The sequence below is a fragment of the Protopterus annectens genome, chromosome 6.part0 (genome assembly GCF_019279795.1).
Source record: "Protopterus annectens isolate FY-2018-M chromosome 6.part0, PAN1.0, whole genome shotgun sequence".
NCBI classification, from domain to species: Eukaryota; Metazoa; Chordata; order Ceratodontiformes; family Protopteridae; genus Protopterus; species Protopterus annectens.
In genome coordinates, this window is record NC_056737.1 from 610824292 (window position 1) to 610843852 (window position 19561).

At 38.5% G+C, this 19561-nt stretch overlaps 1 protein-coding gene across 1 annotated transcript in view; it reads right to left on the reverse strand.

The window, feature by feature from the left end:
• The window catches only part of POLE2 (DNA polymerase epsilon 2, accessory subunit), a gene marked incomplete in the record, with an annotated part of 1055700 nt that extends 1036377 nt beyond the window's left edge, over positions 1 to 19323 (reverse strand). The window contains 1 exon segment of the mRNA XM_044074281.1: positions 19146 to 19323. Within this exon segment, the coding sequence (XP_043930216.1) occupies positions 19146 to 19216 (71 nt within the window).
• Between the last annotated feature and the right edge of the window lie 238 nt (positions 19324 to 19561).

The following is a 19561-nucleotide window of genomic DNA, read 5'->3' on the forward strand; positions in this document are numbered from 1 at the left end:
CCTCCCAAGAGAACAAAGCGGTTTGGGATTCTCTGATTTGAAGGGATATTTCACAGCTACACAGTTTAAGACTTTCAAAGTGGAAGGAGATTATGAAGCAGGTAGGTAACTCAATAAGGAAAGAATGGGATTTTGGATGCAGATCCTGAAGTAGAATAGCAACAGCAACACACATTATTGCATTCATAAAGTAGCAGAAAGTATACTCAGAACTAAACTAACACAGGAATTGAGAAAGCAGATCCTGCAAATAGGGATGACTGCAATTAAGAGTACAGAAAATAGACAGGAGATGGTTGAAATTTTCTGGAGAAAGCTGGCAAGGGAACCAAAGTATTAGGAACAAATAATTAGAGAAGAAAAGGTAATCAAATGGGAAGATGCCAAGATGACATTTGGATTGCAGGGTAGTGATTGCCTTCCCTGTCAGGGACTGATATCAGAATACAGACAAGAGAAAGGGATGGTGGAATCCTAAATGAAAGACCTGCATTAGCTGAGTCTTTAATTGAATCTATAACAGAACCTGGTGTTTAAAAGGGATAATTAGTAGTACATATAAAATATTGTACACTAACTATTGGAATCAGTCAGAAGAGGTCAGAAAAGATTGGGAAGAGATATTGTTAAATGCATATTTAAATAAACAATGGGAGGACATACACGTCTCCCAAATATGTAAAGTCTAGAAGATTTAGGATTTTTGACTGAAAGTATTTGCATATATACTTTTATAACCTAAACAGACTCCAAATAATTTTTCATCAGGTAGATGGTAAATGTTGGAGGTGTGATGAAGAAGACAAAGACTTAAAAATTATCTACAGAGTATTTTGTCAGGAATACTGGGAGTGCAAATGAATAGTGAGCACCTAAGGAAATTATTTTTTGAGCTGGGAAACAGGATCTGAATTGAACTAGATGTGAAGTAGTGAATACTGTAACAGAGATAAAAGAGCAGGAAGTGGAATCTTTAGAAATGAAAGGGAAAAATTACACAGACAAAAATGGAAATTGTGTGAGGAATACAAGCAGAAAGATGTTTTAGATGAGGAATGAGATAAAAGAGCAGGAAGTGGAATCTTTAAAAATGAAAGGGATAAACTACACAGACAAAATAGAAATTGTGTGAGGAATATAAGCAGAAAGCTGTTTTAGATGAGGTTTGAGGTTTAACAGAAGGCAAAGATTGAATAATTTATGTAATGTTGCTTGGATCATGCATCCCACATATTGTCATATATCCTATAATGTTTGAAAATGTGAACTTGTTAATATGGTTTGATTACATTTATATAACTGTAAATATGACTGTCACAAGTGATAATTCAATAAAGGTGTTTATAAATATATTAACATAACCCATATAATTCAGCAAGATGCAATGAACAATAACACTAAATAAACCTTAAATGTGGAAAAAAAAGCATCTGACAGAGTAAGTAGGGAATTTATAGAGAGATCCTTTGAGCATTTGGGTTTCCACAAACATGGACAACATTAATATTACACATCTACAGATGAGATTAATCTAGGGTGAGATGAAGCTGTGAGCTGCCTAAAGGGTTTAGTCTTGGAAGAGGAACTAGGCACGGTTGCCCACTTTCATCATTACTTTTTGCTTTTTATTTATAGCCACAAGTCATGGACTCAATGCAACCAAACATAATTGGATATCAATGGAGAAATGTTAATGAATAAATAGCCTTTTTAGAAGAAATATATGTCACATTCCAGAACATGATATAAAAATCATATTTGATGAATGGAAATACTTTAACAGTATAGCAGGATATAAGGTAAACAAATCAAAAACAAAGGTTACAGTAATGAACTCTACTCCCCCAACACATGACCTAGTACACAGTTTCCAACTTTTGTTGGGCCAAGATATCATGAGATACTTTGGGATTTGGTTAAGAAGGATGTTAAGCAAGCAGCTAAGGAAGTGTGTAAGAAACTACTCAAAATTACAAGCAAAATAAGACTATGGTAATGTATTTATGGGCATTAAGAGGTTTTGGTCCTGTTGGGTCTTTATATAGGTCTGATTTACATTTATCAACCGAGATACCAGATATGAAAGAATACAAAAAAGGAAATTATGTATTTACTTTGGGATAACAAAAACAAAAGGGAAGGAGTACAATGGAAAAACCTAATACAGACTAAGGATAAGGGTGGTTTAGGGCTTCCAAATTTGGAGGTATACTATAAAGCCATACAACTTCTATTAATATATTTGATCCAGGACATGGACTATATGACCAAAAGGAAGCACATGATAGGTGTAGTGCCCACTGAAGTAACAGGACCACACTTGGGCATTTGGGCAGATCTAGGATGGAATGTAAAGAAGATTATGTACAACATAAAACACATAAAAGTATTAAGTCTTTATGTCAAAGGAAACTAGACCCTCGAAACGTAGACCACCACTATAACAGATGCAAAACTACTGGAGTAGAAAGAACAGATTTAGAGAGGTAATGACAGAAGGAGATGAGGTAATAAAATGGGATGAAGTCAGTCAAACATTTGGATTACTACATTAACTGCAACCTGATCAACTTATATATATATATATATATATATATATATATATATATATACACATACACAGAGACACATGCATGTATGTGTGTGTATATAGAGATAGGGAGAGGGAGAGTGGTCTACTTCACATGACTGAAAACTCAAAATACTGAATTTCATTTGACTGAGACCACAATACCCAATTTTCAAAGTACTGAAAACTCATTTGACGGAGTCATTATACTGAAAGATTACAATGCTGAATTTCAAAATACTGAATTTTAAGGATGCTTCCCCAAAATGGAAGGAATGACTTTACATGGGTAAAGGTAGCGGAGTCACTGGACAGCTCTGATTGCAAAGTTCAAAAAGGAGAACTATTACTAAAATATGCACAGATATTATGAACCCTGTATGAAAGATATGGACAAAGACCTACAATGAATGAAAAACAATGCTAAATATAACAGAGTTAAAACACACACAACACACACTGGCAGATAGGGTCAGGAAAACAGTTATGACAGAGTTCAATTTCTAAAAGAGCTTGGGACAGAAGTAGCAGAAAAAAAGACACTAGTAAGTAGGGTTTATAAAGGCACTACGCAAGGTATTAAAAAATCAGATGAAATTAGAGAAGACTGAGAAAGAAGAAAAAATAAGGAAATAACTTTGAACAATGGAAAATATGCAAGGTGCCAAAATATACAACAAAGTCCATCAGGTTCACAGTATTAGACAGGGAATGTCTGCAAGGATATTTTATACCCCAAATATGTTGGAAAAGATTTTCCTTTCAGGTAAATGAGAGATGTATGGTACATTACAGAGATTAATTAAGAACATATTCTAGTCCTATTCAAAAAAGGAACATTTCAAGCAAGCATTTCAGATCAGATTTTAATTGAGCAAATTAAACTGTCAAAACAAATGATACATTTAAAAGTGGAGTATGCAGACAGAGAAACCTAAATGTGGTAAAGCACTATTGTGCCCATGTTGCTAGTAGCAAAAAAATGCTATTATTATGAAGTGGAAAATAAAAATAGAACCCACAACTGAGATGTACTGATTATCATGGATGAGCTAAGACAAAATAAACAAAGATGTAGAATGAGAAAGGAAAAACAAACAATCACTACCTAAAGTGGGAATTGGTGGAATACATATATAAAAAAAGGAGAAAGAAAATTAAGTATTTAAGATAAAACTGGATGAGCAAGACACTGGCCAACAGGCAGGATAGAATATTTGTATAATCAGACTTTCAATTTGATTGAGAAAAGAACTAAGAAGAAGATAGAATTGCAAAAATTGTTAATCAGTGGTAAACTGCAAAGCGTCTATAATGTAAAAAAATAAAGTGCAGCTTGGATTTTAAATAATGTATGTCTGAACTGTTCTTATTGTTTTTTGAATTTTAAAATAAAACATTTTTTAATAAAAAAGAAAAGCAAATCTGTGTGCCAAATGCATCGATATTTTAAAACCATCTAGCAAAATACACTTAAATAATTATTTATTATTCATTTAACATTTATTTTACTAGGAAAAAATCCAACTGATCAGCAGGTGCCCATTTTCAGCGGAGTCCTGGGGAGAAAAGCTCCAGGAAGTTACAGTGTGAATATATAGGTTTTTACAGAGTGTCAGTTGATTACAAATAAGGAGTTGGCTAACATAGGAGAGAATACCAACATAAAAAGGCAGAAACAGTTAAATGCATAATCTAACAGTACAGTCAGGAGATCACATACCTTAAAGTACTAGTACACTAGGTATATGTAAAGTATTCAGGAATAAGTGCAGATTCACAATATTTACAAAAATTGTACAATGCACATGGGTGACAGTGCAGAGTGAGCATCAGAAGTAAGTACATATGTATAATATTTACAGATGTATTCAATGCACATATGACAGTGTAAAGTGAGCAGAGGCATTGGGGGTAAGCAGCCTACAGTGGGGTGGGAATTCAGGTGGGGTCTTTGCAGTTGCAAAGTGAGTTAGCATAAAGGTATGATTTAAGGAGGTCTTTAAATATGATTGTGTGATTTTGTAGCCTGAGGTTTGGAGGGAGGGTGTTCTATGCTTTTGCAACATCGTAGGAGAATAGGGCTTCTCCAGAGCTGTTCTTACATGGATCGACTTTGATCGGGGATTTGTTACTAGATCGTAGTGTCCTGTTAGAGTTGTGGAAATGTACCATTCCTGTTAGGGCAGGGGTTTTGTCAGGCTGGTAAAGAATTTGATGAGCTATCATGAGTTGGTAGCATAGTAAATTTGGAAATTCTAACCAGTGTAATTTAAGTAGGGATCGACAGTGATGGGAGTGTGATCTATTATTGGCTGCAAACTTGGCTGTTTTATTGTAGCATATGGAGAGTTTGGTCAGATCGGTTTTATTTATTAATGTTGGTTAGAACTGGTGAGGCATAAATATCCCTGAAAAGGTCTGTACTATGGACTATCAGTACGTACACAAGCTACTATATTTGTAAAAGGCTAAAAAACTGCAAGCTAAAGCTCTAACTTTGCTCCAAGTGATCTGAGCCTGACTAGCACTTGGGGTGTGGTGGCAGCAGCAGACAATCTTGTACACAAAATGATCCAGAGTCAGAGCTTATTCAAGACAGAGTACCAGGCAATCACGTTTACCTAAAAAAAAAAGGTATGCAGCACCACAAACACAGATACTCCAAAGCAAATATCTATAACTAAAATCACAGCCACACCGAAGAACCAGAGGGGCATAAAGGCAAAATCTCCTAACTCCATCAAGGATAACAGCACCATTCTTACTGCTCGACTCTCACCATAGAGAAGAACACATGACAGAGGCGTCACAACAGAAGTCCAAGGGAAAGGGGCTAGAACCTCCAGTTAGAGCATGTAAGCCACCAGACTGTAAGTCACGAGTTTTCTCCATTTACTTCAGTTTCATTCCACCTTCCAAAAACATACAGGTTGATTATTTACTTAATGTTCCATATGCAGTACATTTACTCTTTCCCTTGTAATACAATTCACAGCCTAAATGATCAGAGAGGGATCAATTAATTTACAAAGTTAACAAGCAAACAGACAAGGCTAGTGAGCCCAGATCAGCTGCTCTGGTCTACAAAATGAATCAGACACATGAACTGGACTCCAAACAAAATCATGAAGCAAAGATACTGGGAAGAAGTACGCACACACACACACTGTACAATTTTAGGTCAAGCTATCATTTTATTATTTATGTATTCAATGGGCATTCTTTAAAATGGGTGTAAATGACGGTGTTCCCAGCATGCTCAGATGAAAATAACTTGCTGACCACAAATAGTAATGCACTGAAGTTTTGTGATGGAGTTTACAGTAATCCAAATCTTATGGTCAACAAAGCAGCTATAACTGCGGAGTATGGGGCTGTCTGGAGATAAAAGTCATTACTGTCATGTGCTACATTTAAACAGTCATTAACCTGAATTTACAGGCCTAAATATGCAGTTGTGTGAATTAAGATGAATATTAACCAAACTTTGCAGGTATAATCTGCATGTATTCAAATTAGGTGGAAACATGCAGTTCTGTGAAACAAACTTAAAATACATTACTACGGATATATATTTTTACCATGATAAAACATATATGGTGTTCAAAGTCAAAAGGTGCCTATAATTCCTAGATAAAGGGATAATCTGTGGATAAAAGTAAACTCAGCCTGCCACTGTTTGACCTTAGTTAAATAGTTACACACCTGACTTAATATGAGCTGTTTCCCACAATACACTGCACATGCTGAAATGCAGGTAAATTGATCAATGCTGTGACTTAAGCAGGTTTGTGTGGGGATGCTGCAATGTATACATGAGGAACATATTGTCTGTAATTTCCTTCACTCTCCATCACAGTTAAACTTCAGCAAGGTACACAAGTGGTTATCTTTGGCACTCTGAACAGAATGTGTACAAAAAGCAAAAAGCAACTGACCACTAGTACAGTAACACAACAAGTATTGCCACCATTTCACAGCACTCTATTCTCTGGTTAAGTTTATTTATTTATTGACTGACTGATTAATTTATTGTCTTTTATTTACTAGGAAAATCCGACTGGGCACCATTCCCAATTTCAGAGGAGACCCATGGAGAAAACTCCACATAAAATGCATATTTACAATGACCAACGATAAAAATGTTAAGCATTACTTTACAGGTAGTATTGAGACAAATTGTAATGTGATTTCATTATCTTTAGAAGTTGTATTATTTTACATAAAGTCAAAAGGCATGTTAATGTAATAGCTGGAGATACAAGAGTAATGATAATGCATATAGATTCAGTTACAGGTATAATGACATTAATGAGGTAGGCTGTCACTAGGGCACATATGGAAAATAGAGGAGGATTATGGTATAAGCAGAAATCAACAAAAACAAACAGAAAAAGTTCTGATAGTACAGAGGTTGAAATAACAGTAGATAGGTAAGATAATGTGGGTAAGGAAGAGGTATTAGTATGAGAGGATTACGGACATAGGTTAGTTGGAGGATCAGTAATGTGGATAAAAAACACAGGGATAAGAAAGGTGAAATAGTCATAGTGATTGATAGAGAGAAACAAAGAAAGGTGGATTTGGTCAGGATGGGAAGCTGAAGTACTTTGTTATTTCCGTATGCGTGGTGTATGTATGCCCCCATGTCTCAGTCTGGCTTTTATTCAGGTGCTGCGCTTCTTCCAGTATCACTAAGACCTGCAATAGATTATGTGACATTTCTCCAATCTGCCTGTACACAGAACTGTGACAAAGTCATCCAGAGACCTTAGAGAGACAAAAAAAAAAAAAAATACACCAAGCACTTTAATACAGTCACTGAAACACCAGGCTCCAGTCAAACACAAATGCAGCATCAGCATTCATTTATGAAACCACAATATCACAGCTTCATAAAATCAGTACTGGTACTGAAGTTGTGCAACATAAACACTTGCCAATTATGTCCCTTAAGAGCTTGCACCCCATCCAAGGCAGCTACCCTTTCACCCTACCTTACTTACAGCTCTGGCTGTAGGCACCTGTATAGAGTGGCAAATGGTGCAGTGAGAAGTGCTGTTGCCTCACAGTAAATTCCCTGGGTCAGTTCTTGGCAGAAGTACCTTCTGTGCAGAGTCTGCACGACTTCCCTAAACAGGGTCATAGTTGTGTACTAGCCTTTATAAGCTTAGCCATGAAATCCAATTGTGCCCCTATGTATCATAGGCATTTATTAGGAAGGGGTAATGTTAGAAGTTTCTAGAGGCATACTTCTCAACTGTCCAGATTTTAGCCTCATATTTTTCTTGTGTTCCTTATAAGATCTGTGATATTCTGACAAATCACTGACATTTAAGTCACCAAATAACATACATTTGAGCTTCAGACTTCATATACTTCAGAAAATGCATGCTAACACAAACGGTGTTATTCTATCAACTTTCTAAGTTTACAAGAGCAATATTTAAAAATCTGTCCTTATTTTTGGGCCTTTGTTCCCCCATTATTTTAAGCTCAGTCCAGATTTTATGTGCTAAGAAGTTGATAGATATGTCTAGAGGTGATGAGGGGGGTATGTCAGTTTGGGTATTACTGTTTGCCTCTGTCTGTCAGAGACATGGGAGTCAGACCTGGAGTGAATTTCCAATTTCCCATCCACTGGTAAAGGTTACGCTTAAAATGAGGTTAGGGATGAACTCTGCTTCACATGGATGGGAAGCCTGTTCCAGAGTATGGGGATCCTCTAAGACACACATCTGCCTCGCCAACGTGTCTATTTATGTTACAAGGAAAATTTAAATCCTTTAATCTAGTGGTTCTGATGCTGCTCACTTTGTAGATGTGCAAAAAGTCCATCAGAGCTGGATCCAAGGATACTTTGTATGCCAGGCATAGATGACCTCTCGGTAACTTGTAGGAGACAGAGTATGGAGATAGGGGGTTTAAGGTGATCCATATAGGACAATGCATTTATACTGTGGATTCTCCTGGTAAGGAACCTTTGTGGGCATTCCAACTGTTGCATATATTTGGTCAGCTACACGCTGACAGGCATTATACTCTATGATTGGTCTGATAAGGGCCAAATAAAGTGGCACCATGACTTACTTCAGCATGGATGCATGCCCTTACTTATAGGTTGGGTTAATAGCTTGGTTGATCAAAGGCCAGATTACTGTCTATATATGTTCCCAGTTCCCCGACTACTGGGTCAACTTTTTATAAGTGCTTTATCGATGGAGCAATTAACCTGGGTGGCACTTTTACCAAAAGGAACTATAATGCATTTCTTAGCATGGAGTTTTAGTCTATGACTTTGGCATCAGTCATTTGTCTGTGTTAGACCTTCTTGTAACAGGTTTCTATCATGGGGGGGGTATCTATGATAGCTTCCAATTTCCAGTCATCAGTGAACATGGTCAGTCAAAGGCCCTTGACATTATCTTTTACCTCCAAGTACATGCCAAATAACAGTGCTCCCAGCATGAAGCCCTGAGGTACCCCACCGGTGACTGATCTCTTAGTGGAGGTGGTATCACCAATCTTGACTTCATGGTTCCTGCCTGTGAGCCAGCTGGAAATCCAGCAAGTTATGTAGGGGTTTATGCCCAGTTCAGTGAGTCTGTCAACCATATCAGAGTGAGGTATTGTATCAAACGCCTTAGCCAGGACCAGGTAGGCAGCATGGACAGTTTTCTCCTCATCCATTGCCTTGGTGACCTTCTTAAAGACATCCACAAAGATTAGAAGGGAAAGTCTTTCCTTAACAAAACCAAACTGGGATGTTTTCAGTGTCTGAAGGTTATCTAGGTCTTTGTTAATCATTTCCATAATAATTCATTCCACTGCTTTGCATATTAGACTAGTCAGGCTTCTAGGTCTGTAGTTTTCAGGTTCGGTTACTGATGCAGCCTTGTGAAATGGGTTAACTATTGTAGTCCTCCACTCTCGTGGTGCAAAGCCTGTTTTGAGGCCATAGGTCAGGTTTCCAGCTATTTAGGAGGCATCCCATGATACTGTTGGGCCCAGTGAAGTTGTGTTTTTGGTCTTAGCAAGCACTGCCAGGACCTGCGCCCTATTGATAGTTGCATGGGGTGTTATGCCAGTGGGTATTTCATGGAGGTGGTGAAGTTCGAGCTAAATCTGTCAACCAGTAAATTCACTGTATCACACTGCTCAGTGAAGGTGGCAACAATGACCACCAGTTCGGCACACTGATACATGCGGACTTTGAGGTTTAGAAAATAGCTGTAGAAGGCCTTGTAGTTGTCTTTAGTCTGTGAGGATATTTCAACTCCATAACTGGCCTTATTGGACTTGATTAGTCCTCTAAGTAAGTTTCCTGTTTAGTTTAATTAGAGAGTTCCTATCATTATGGGAGATGCTCTTCCTGATTTTAGCTATGACATTTTTTTCCTTTTTTATATGTGTGTGCGTGTGTGTGTATTATATTATTTCTACTAAGGTTAAGATTCCACTAGTGTGGCTGTTCTTAGAGAGCTTGTTTTGGGCTTACTTCTAGTAGGTAAAGAAGCAGCCTCTATACAGACATTTGCATGATTGTATGTGGTCTCCGTGAACAATTCCGCACAAGTTGTTGAGAACTCATGGTTGGGATGGGCAATGAATTTTGATAAACTATCGTTTAATTGGATGTAATCTGTTTTTAAATAATTTCTAACCGTTACAGGATTTTCTGCAGTTTTCCCCTGGTGCTCCAGTTTCCCCCCATATCTCACTGACACGAAACAGGTGGACTGGCAACTAATTCACCACAGGTGTCTCTGCAGTGTTTGTGTGTTATTGAAGAAAAGGCCTAGCAATCTGCTCCTTGTCTCCATTTATCTAGTAAACCTCTAGATAGCATGGACTCTTCCTGGAATCACTACAATAGCTGAATGCAACATCACAGCAATGGGTGGATAAAAAGCAAGCACACTGTGTGAATTTATCCCTATACATACACACAGGCACACACAAACACGCATATGTATGTTTGTATACATATATTTAAATGCATGCATCTTGTGACAGTATCTGTGCGCACGTATGAAATAATTATCACTAATTTTACATGTGGACAAAAACAATATCTGGTGCAGCACATGCATAACACTTTTACCAGTATGAATAAACAATTAACAAGTAATTATCTTAAGGTATAAATGCAGCACAATGTACATCTTTCTAGAACTTCCTGAAGCCTAGTAGCCTGCACGTACCATCCCACCCCAAACACTATACTAAGGAATTTTGACACAGGCTTAGTAGAAAAGCCACATCCTCAACTTCCAACCTAGGTCCCATCTAGACTAAAGCCAGCCATGTTCAGAAATGCACAGAAGGTCATTATAGCCTTAGTGGGGCTATGAACAGTGCAGTCAATATTTAGGGCATGTCCGTATGGGGGGGGGGGGGCATGTGTCCAAGGCCCAAGATCCTCTTATTGAGGTATTTTTGTGGCCTTTCCAGTTGTTGTAAGTGTCTAGTGAGGTACATACCAAATGGAGCGTTGTATTCAATAATGAGTCTAATAAGGGATGAGTAGAGAGGTATTATAACCTCTTTCTTCCTGGATGAGAAACCTTTTGTAATTAGATGTGCCACAAAGAAGGACTTTCTGACTACAGTGGCAATGTGGTTATCAAAGGAGAGGTTGCTGTCAACCTGTGAGCCCAGGTCTCTTACCACACCTTCGGTGTTTAGTGGACTACTGCCAATGTGGTAGTTCGTGGGCACCGAATTTTCCCAAAGGGAATGCCAATGCACTTTTTGGCATTAAGCTTAAGGCCATAGTTCTGGCACCAGCCATTGGTGTCAGTGAGGCCTTTTTGTACAATGTCTACATCAGTTGGAGAATCAATAATGGCTCCCAGTTTGCAGTCATCTGCGAACTTGGTCAGCCAGAGTCCCTTTGTGTTGGCTTGAACTTAATGCCAAACAGGAGAGGACTTAGGACCGATCCTGTGGGACATCACTTGTAACTGGTTGGTAGTCAGATTTGGAGTCCGCTACTTTCACAGTGTGGGTTCTATCAGCTGGCAGCCCATCTTATTACATAGGGGTTTATGCCTAGTTTAGTGAGTCTATGATTCCCGAGTAAGGGATGGTGTCGAAGGCCTTGGCAAGATCTAGGTAGGCTGTGTGAACTACCTTGCCCTCATCCACAGCTCTGGTGACACAGACTCGAAGAAGTCTATCAGGTTGAGCAGGCATGATCTATCTTTCACAAAACCATACTGCGTGGGGTCCAGAGTTTGGAGATTCCCTATGCCCTTATTTATAAGGTCCATGATGATGCGCTCCATAGCCATATATATCAGATTCGTCAGTCTAATGGGGCGGTAGCTCCCCTTTTGTGGAGTGGGATGACCATAGTGCTGCGCCATTCGGTAGGAACAAAGCCTGAAGTGAGGCTGTGATTGAACAGGGTACTCGGGTGTGGTGCCAGTTCACTTTGCAATTCATGTAGAACACAACCAGGGATATTATCAGGTCTCATGAAAGCTGTATTCTTGGCTTTGGGCAGTGCAGTTTTTACCTGTGTAGCCATGATAATAGGGACTTGGCATTCCTCAGGTATTGCGATAGGCCCTTTAGGGGGTGAAAAGGGGGTAAAGTTCATACTGAACCTGTCAGACAATATGTTGGCAATATCAGGTTCTGTAATGTATTGCAATTGTACTGTAACTCAGAGCAAATCTGAATATTGTCATGTAGATTCTTGACATAACTATGGAATGCCTTGTAGTTGTCTTTAGAATCTGCAGCAATTTTGTTTTCATAGCTAGCTTTACAGGATGTGATGATGGATCTCAGTTTTTTGCTGAGGCTAACAAAGGAGTTTTTCCAGTCTTGGGACTTCACCCTTTTCTGCAACAGTTTTTTCCTTCTGTTGTAGAGTTTGATTATGTTGAGGGACCACCAGATTAGCTTCCTTTTTTTGGAGGAGAGCATCTTGGTTCTGTTTGGTATGGCCCGTTCCATGCACTTGTGTATGTGCTCATACAGTGCACTGGTGTATGATTCGCCAGTCATGCACCTATTTTCCATTTGCATGGGTGTTGTGAAGTTAGCCATCTCTGTTTTTAGAAACCCAAAACAGACTTTGGAGAAGTTTTTTTTACTGTGGTTTCCTTTAGGGGTGGTGAGGGTGGGATGTGGATATCCATGGTGATTAGCTTGTGGTCAGATCTGACCAGGGAGGAGTTGATTACTGGAGTAGAGTAACAGTCACCCATGTTAGTAATGACCGGGTCAAGGATGTTTCTACCCCTGGTGGGGGGTAAGAATGAGTTGGTCCAGGGCATTGGAATTAATGAATTCCAGAAAACGTTGAGCAAGTGTGTTGGTACATGAGTAATTTTCCCAGTTAATGGAGGGGTAGTTAAAGTCTCCCAGTATAAGGGTATTGGGTTGTACCCTAATATTTTCCAGTGTGTTTAGGAATGTGGAGTGGGAGTCATGGGACATGGTGGGGAATCTATAGCAGGCTACAACCTAGATTGCAGTTTTACCCAGCGTTAGTTGTACCTGAAGCACCTCTGATGCGTTATGTTGGGCTACTAGTCTGGAGGTGTGCATATCCTTTATGAATATGGAGACACCACCGTTTTTAGTGCTTCGGTCCAGGTTTAGTGGCCGAAAGGTGTGGTATGAAATATAGCCTGGTAGTGCTGGGGTGCTCTCCGGAGCCTTAAACCATGTCTCGTTCACTGCACAGATATCGATGTTCTCCATTTTAAGGAGTGCTTCAAGTGAGTGCATTTTTTGATTTAGACTTCTAGCATTGAGTAGCATAACCCTCAGATTTCGTTTGCTTGTAATGGTTATGGTGGTAATTTTGTCTTTAGGACATTGCCTAAAAAAAGGCACTACAGGGGTGGCAAGAGCCTTGGCCAGTATCCTGAATACCTGGGGTGACAGGTGCAGGCCATTTCTGGCGAAGCATGGAGGTCTGTCGATCATGTCATCCCAGGCAGACAGATACTGGATCCCCTTAGAATGACTCCAGAAACTTAGCCAATTGTTGAAGTCAATCATTTTTTGCTTGTACTGTGATATCATTCTGGGTGACGGTAGGATGCTACTCAGAGCTAGGTTCAGACCTGCCTGGGCTACAAGATCAGAGAGCTTCTCTATGTCTCTTTTCATGTAGTCCAGGGAGGTACGTCTCAGGTCATTCACACCAACATGGACAATGACAGAGTCATATTTGTACCTGTTGTGGAGCGACCTAAGTGCGTGCATTATGTGGTGGATCCTGGCACCCGACAGGCCGCTGACCGTAACTTTCTCCTTATTCAACCTAGTGAGTGGGACATCAGTGTGCCTTACTATTGAGTTACTTATGACTAGTGTATTGGGTAAGGTGTTTTGCCTTCTGGGCTTTGGTTGAGTGGCACACTGTTTATGTGAGCTATGTGTCTCATGGTTTGTGGTGGGATGTGGTGGTTGTTTGCGTTTCTGCCTCTGACATCTCTGCTGTTTGGACAGATTTTTATTGACAGCCACCATGAAAGTAGGTGTGTGTTTTGTGTTACTATGCGAGGGTTGTGGTAGTGCATGTTTTGGAGGGCTGTGTGTTGAATGTGGTGTGATGCAGGTGTTATCCTATTCCTCTTGACTGGTTAATCCAGTCTTGGCTGGAGAGTGCTTGGCTTTCAATTTGGCTATATATGTGCATCTCTCACAAGTCATAGTGTTGGGAGGTAAGAGGAGAGGGTTGTCTGTGTACATGAGGCAGTTGCTACACTGCCTCAGGATGCCCAAGTTCACCAGGTTGACAGGAGATAGCACAGGGAGCTAACCTTTAGACATGCCTGGATATGAGCTCAATATATAAATACTGAATCTGTACAGAGCACTGCCAAACACTCGAGGGGAAACCGATACGTAGACCCTGAAAATTTAAGGATGAAGTATTTAGGCAGATATTCTAAAGTTAGGAAGAAATCAAGCAGTACTTACTGAAAATAAAGAATTAGCTTGTCAAGAATGATGAAAAGAGGGGAGTCACATGAATGGCTACTAACGCTGATCTCAGCACAGCTTCACTCTGTTGGGATACAATACTCATTTGCTTCTTCTCTCACCAGAAGCAAAATGTTAGCACCAATCCCAAGACGAGAAGCAGGCTACAGCCTGTTTGGTGATCCACTGTCTTGTCTCGGATGATTGTCTGCAAGATTGTAGCCTTTTTAGGGTAGATGCCTCTAATAACAACCAGACCAATCAGGTACGTTAAGCACAGACACTCACTCTCCAACCAGAAAGTCAGGAATCAATGCACTCTGCCCCTACTCTCACCAGGATCAGACTATAAGCACAGATTCCAAGCTGTCACCTATAAAGCAGTTATTAACTCATTCACTCCAACGGAGCTCAGGAAGTTTGCACTGTAACATCCAATGGGCAGAGCCCAAGCCTTTTGACAAAATCAAATTATAGCCTCACATTTCAAACAAATGTTCATATCTCTGGAACCATATGGTTATTAAACGAGTATAAATGCCAAACTCTTCAGCACAAACTATTTTTATACTGGTAGTATTCTTTAGATTCTAGGCCTTAAACCAAATTTTATAAGTCACAGTAAAGACAGTAACTATTACATTTGTAATATTTTGTAAACAATTTACAATATCTCAGCAACCACTCAAGTTACACACACACTATCAGCAGCATTTTATTCATCTGAGAGCTTTCATAAGAAGCCAAGGAGTTCTGTGTTACTTGATTGTTGAGATATTTAGAAAAATATGAAAATTATATCTCTATAAATTAATATAATAAAACAGTTAATATTTATTTATCTGCACTAGACAGGTCAGATATTACTGATGTTGTGTTTGCCATTGTGTAAGCTTTATGAAGAAACCTTTTAAAACCCTGTACATAGCATGGTTTTGGAATGATTGATCCAAATATGAACAAATAATATTTGATGTCTAGAGGCGTCAGTAGGAGTTAATTGCAGATGCACCTGGAGGCATCACTCGGTTGTAATGAGTTAAGGTTTCTGGTGATCAGCAGTCTCCAGGAAATAATGTAACTGCACTCCTTCTCTCACCAGGAGAAAACAGAAGCACTAATCCCAAGATGACTACTGAGAGGCAGAATGTGGGCTCTCCAATAACTGGTGGTCTTGCAATAGATGCTTAAAAGTAAGATGAAAAAAATGGTTTATCCTAAACACTGCAGTGTGCACTAGCGGAGTTAGAAGTTTTAGTGGAGAGTCACTATTTTTAAAACAACAATAAAGACTGAAGGGGAGTGGTGACTTTTTTTATTCTGGTACTATAGAATACAGTAGGATGGCCAATAAATTTAAAATAGCTGAAGGGGAGTGATTTCACAAAAAGATAATTTTGTGCTTACTCACAACAACCAGTAAAAGCAGACAGAGAATGAGATATATGGTCAAATTAACATAAGGGGCAGGCAACTAGAAAGACAGTGGTGTTTAAGCACACAACAGTAACCGGGTGGGAGAGTGAGAAAAATGTCTGTCTGACTCACAAGAGACAGAGCTGTGGTGTCTTTTCAAGTTTTAATATACAGTTAAAAGCAGAATACTAGTAAAACACAAGTCTAAAGAAAACAAATCGCAATATACAAAACAGAAAAAGGTAATAAAGTAATATAGAATACAACAAATAAAAAGCAAACTAACCTTTCCCTCACAGCAAACTGTAGCAGAGTCTGGGTGAGCCTTTCATTCACAAATCTAAAGACATGCACAGAAGGTTGATACAGCTTGTGTGGGTGCAGGGGACAATATGGTTATTAATTCTTTAACTTTTCTTACAATCACAGCTCAGAAGTCTGTACAGAAAGTTGCTACAGTTTGTCTGGGGTGCTTGAGACACCATCATTATTTCTTTATAAACTTTCCTCACAACCAAACCTCAGCTATGTGAACAGGTCACTACAGTTTGCATGGTGGCTGGAGACAATGTGGTCACTAGTTCTTTAATTTTCCTTTGTGCAGAGGGATACTGTCAACTTCTTCCAGAGAGTGGGAATATGGGATTCCTGGATTGACCTATTTACAAGGATTGATACAGGATAGGCAATGCTAATGGCTGCTATTTTTAGGTACTCACTTGGAAAGATGAAGAGCATGGTTTAATTTTAGAGTAGTTTTATACAGGATGTGGGCACAGGATTGAAGTTGAAAGTGGATGTAGTGATATTTGGTTGTTGGACAGGCTTGGGATTAGATGCTGAGGAATCCTTGGTTAGAGATGCTATACTATCTATATAATAAGAGTTGAACTGTACTTCAGCTTCAAGTGTCGAGTTTCTGGGAGAGGGGTTTGGGTTGAATTTTTGGCCAGGAGGTAAAATTTCTTTAATGGATGTACACATTTTTTTAGGATTGTGTTTAGTGTTATGCTGAAAATTATTACAGTATATTTTTTGTCTTCATTTATTTGCTTTTTAGTATGATTGCAAAGCATTCTGAAGTTTTCAAGATACTGAGGTGTTTTATATTTTTGTCATTCTTCCCACGGCTTTTCTCTATCCTGCATTAGCATTCTACTGTTTTTGGATAGCCAAACTGCATTATTTATTTTCAGTCACTTCCTTCTAGGATGTGCAAGGCTATTTAGGATATTTAGAAAAGTTGTACTGAATTCAATTGCAGCATCATCTTAGTGGAGATTATTTAGGAAATTCCAGTTAATAAATGATAGTGTAGTAATAAACATTACTGGGTTAAACTTGGTAAGGTTACGTGTTGTTTTATAAATATGCTGTTTAACTGTATGTGTGAGATGTCTTGTCACAGAGACTGGGAGATGATCACAGAGTTTGTGACTGGGAGATGATCACAGAGTTTGTGACATTGTATCAGTGGTGGAGTATTTGCCAAGGTCTGATACTAGGATCCAGTTTAATAAAGACTTCGATGTCTTGCTATGTGTGGGGCTATGCTTTGAGAAACCATACAAGGTCATGTTAGATGAAGGAGAGTTAGAGTTTATGTCCAACCAACTGACATTCACATCACCTAGTAATATTTTTCTTGTAAAAATTTTATGGATATCTAATGTACGATGTCTTCCAGTATAGCTGTATTGTTGCCAGGAGGAATATAAAGGGCAGTAATACATACTGGTATATAATTGTTTATTTTGAGGAAAGCAGTAAGAAGTTCTGCTGTAGTTTCTAATGCCTTGAATATTTTGCCTCACTTTCTGCCGAAATGCAAGAAAAAAAATCTTCATATATCTTGTATGTTACAACTCACACAAAATGCACCCTCCTTCTCACATGACTGGTTACTCTGAAATATCAAATACAAATGTGCTGTTTGCCTTTAAATACATTTAGTCATGTCCTGTACTTTGTAACATTTGTACATGATTATTTTTCATATATATATATATATATATATATATATATATATATATATATATATATACACACACACACACACACACACACACAAATATTTGGCTTCCTTTTCTTTCCATGTAGCACTAAAATTGTTTAGATAAAAAATCCCAAGTATAAACTATTCCTGCACATGGTCAATTGTGACCCGTACACTTTACTTGTATACACAAACATGTACACAACACAACCAGGGTGTGAGAAAGCAGGGGGTATACTTGCAACAGGAAGAAGGGTGGAGATCATTGGGGGGTCCTTAGATTCCTTTGTCTAGGGCATCATTTCACCCAAGACTGGCCCCTGTTACCCATAATCCTCTATTTAAGATTGATATAAAAAAATATATGGAGAAATTGTACTGTGATGATTTGGTATATATAAATCAGAATTTTCTGGCTACTCCCACGAGTGTGGAAGCTGCCATACAATTCTAAAAATAGTGGCTAGCCCTATGGTATGCAAAATCCAAACAGAAATGTAATATGTATATTTAACCTGTACATTTGGAACCACCATCCCTAGAAGAAACCCAATAATTCCTGCACAGCAGTGTCATATAAAGGAACACTTTTTTGTAATTTAGATGACAAGAACTAAAAACATCAGTTTCCAAAAGTAAGTATTATAACTGTTTCTGCAGCTTGAAAATATCAGTCACAACATGAACTCTGAAAATAGAGAAACACAGTGGCAGGTAGGCAGATGATCTATGGAAAACATAAAAATATTTTCAGCAGAACATCATCATTATATAACTGGGCACAAACAAACTGATTAGTTACTTAGATTGTGACAAATGAAAAACACGCTTCCAAAAGTAAATATTACAGTTGGGGATCTGCTTAGTGAGGAAACTGTTCCCAACGTGAATGTAATTTTCACAAAGGAATTAAGAAAGAAGTATGCAGGCTGCTGCAGATTTCGGTGCTAAATCACTTCCAAATCATGCCTCCAGAAAACACTCTATTTAAAACAACCACGCAGCGGTTAGAACATTTCAGATTACAATGAAAAAACATGATACTAAACGAAAAAGACAATAGTATTGGTTCAAAAATGCATAGATTCTCACAGTGACTATACACTGTACTTAGCTGTTATTTTGACAGCTACTATTGTACTTGTCACACGTATGCATCATCAATGCAAGTTAATGTACATTATTGTAATAAACGCTATTACTCACGCTCTAAGTATCAATCCATGCATTTTAAATGCAGATGTCACTTTACTCTTTAACTTTGTATTACTCGCCATCTTGAATAATTCGCGCCAAACCTACTGAACTACTTGCAGAACTGTATATCTAATCAGCTGTACTTTGCGTCAGAAAGGCACTGACATTAGCGTTTTGCTAGTTAGTGGGTGGAGCTACATAGTAAAATCGAGTAATGCTGCGTGTATTCTTGATTTTGGTCTGTACATTTTTTTCGTTGTTTTGGAAGACAGCATTTCATGCGAAACCGCGTTTCTTTTCTGCGATTCCGTCATCTGCAAAATATTCCTGATTTTCCCTTATATGTTGCCATAGTCATTGTAAAATGTTTAACTTTCTGGTAAAGTACAATCGTGATTCTATAGGTTGCTAGATTAGTACTACGC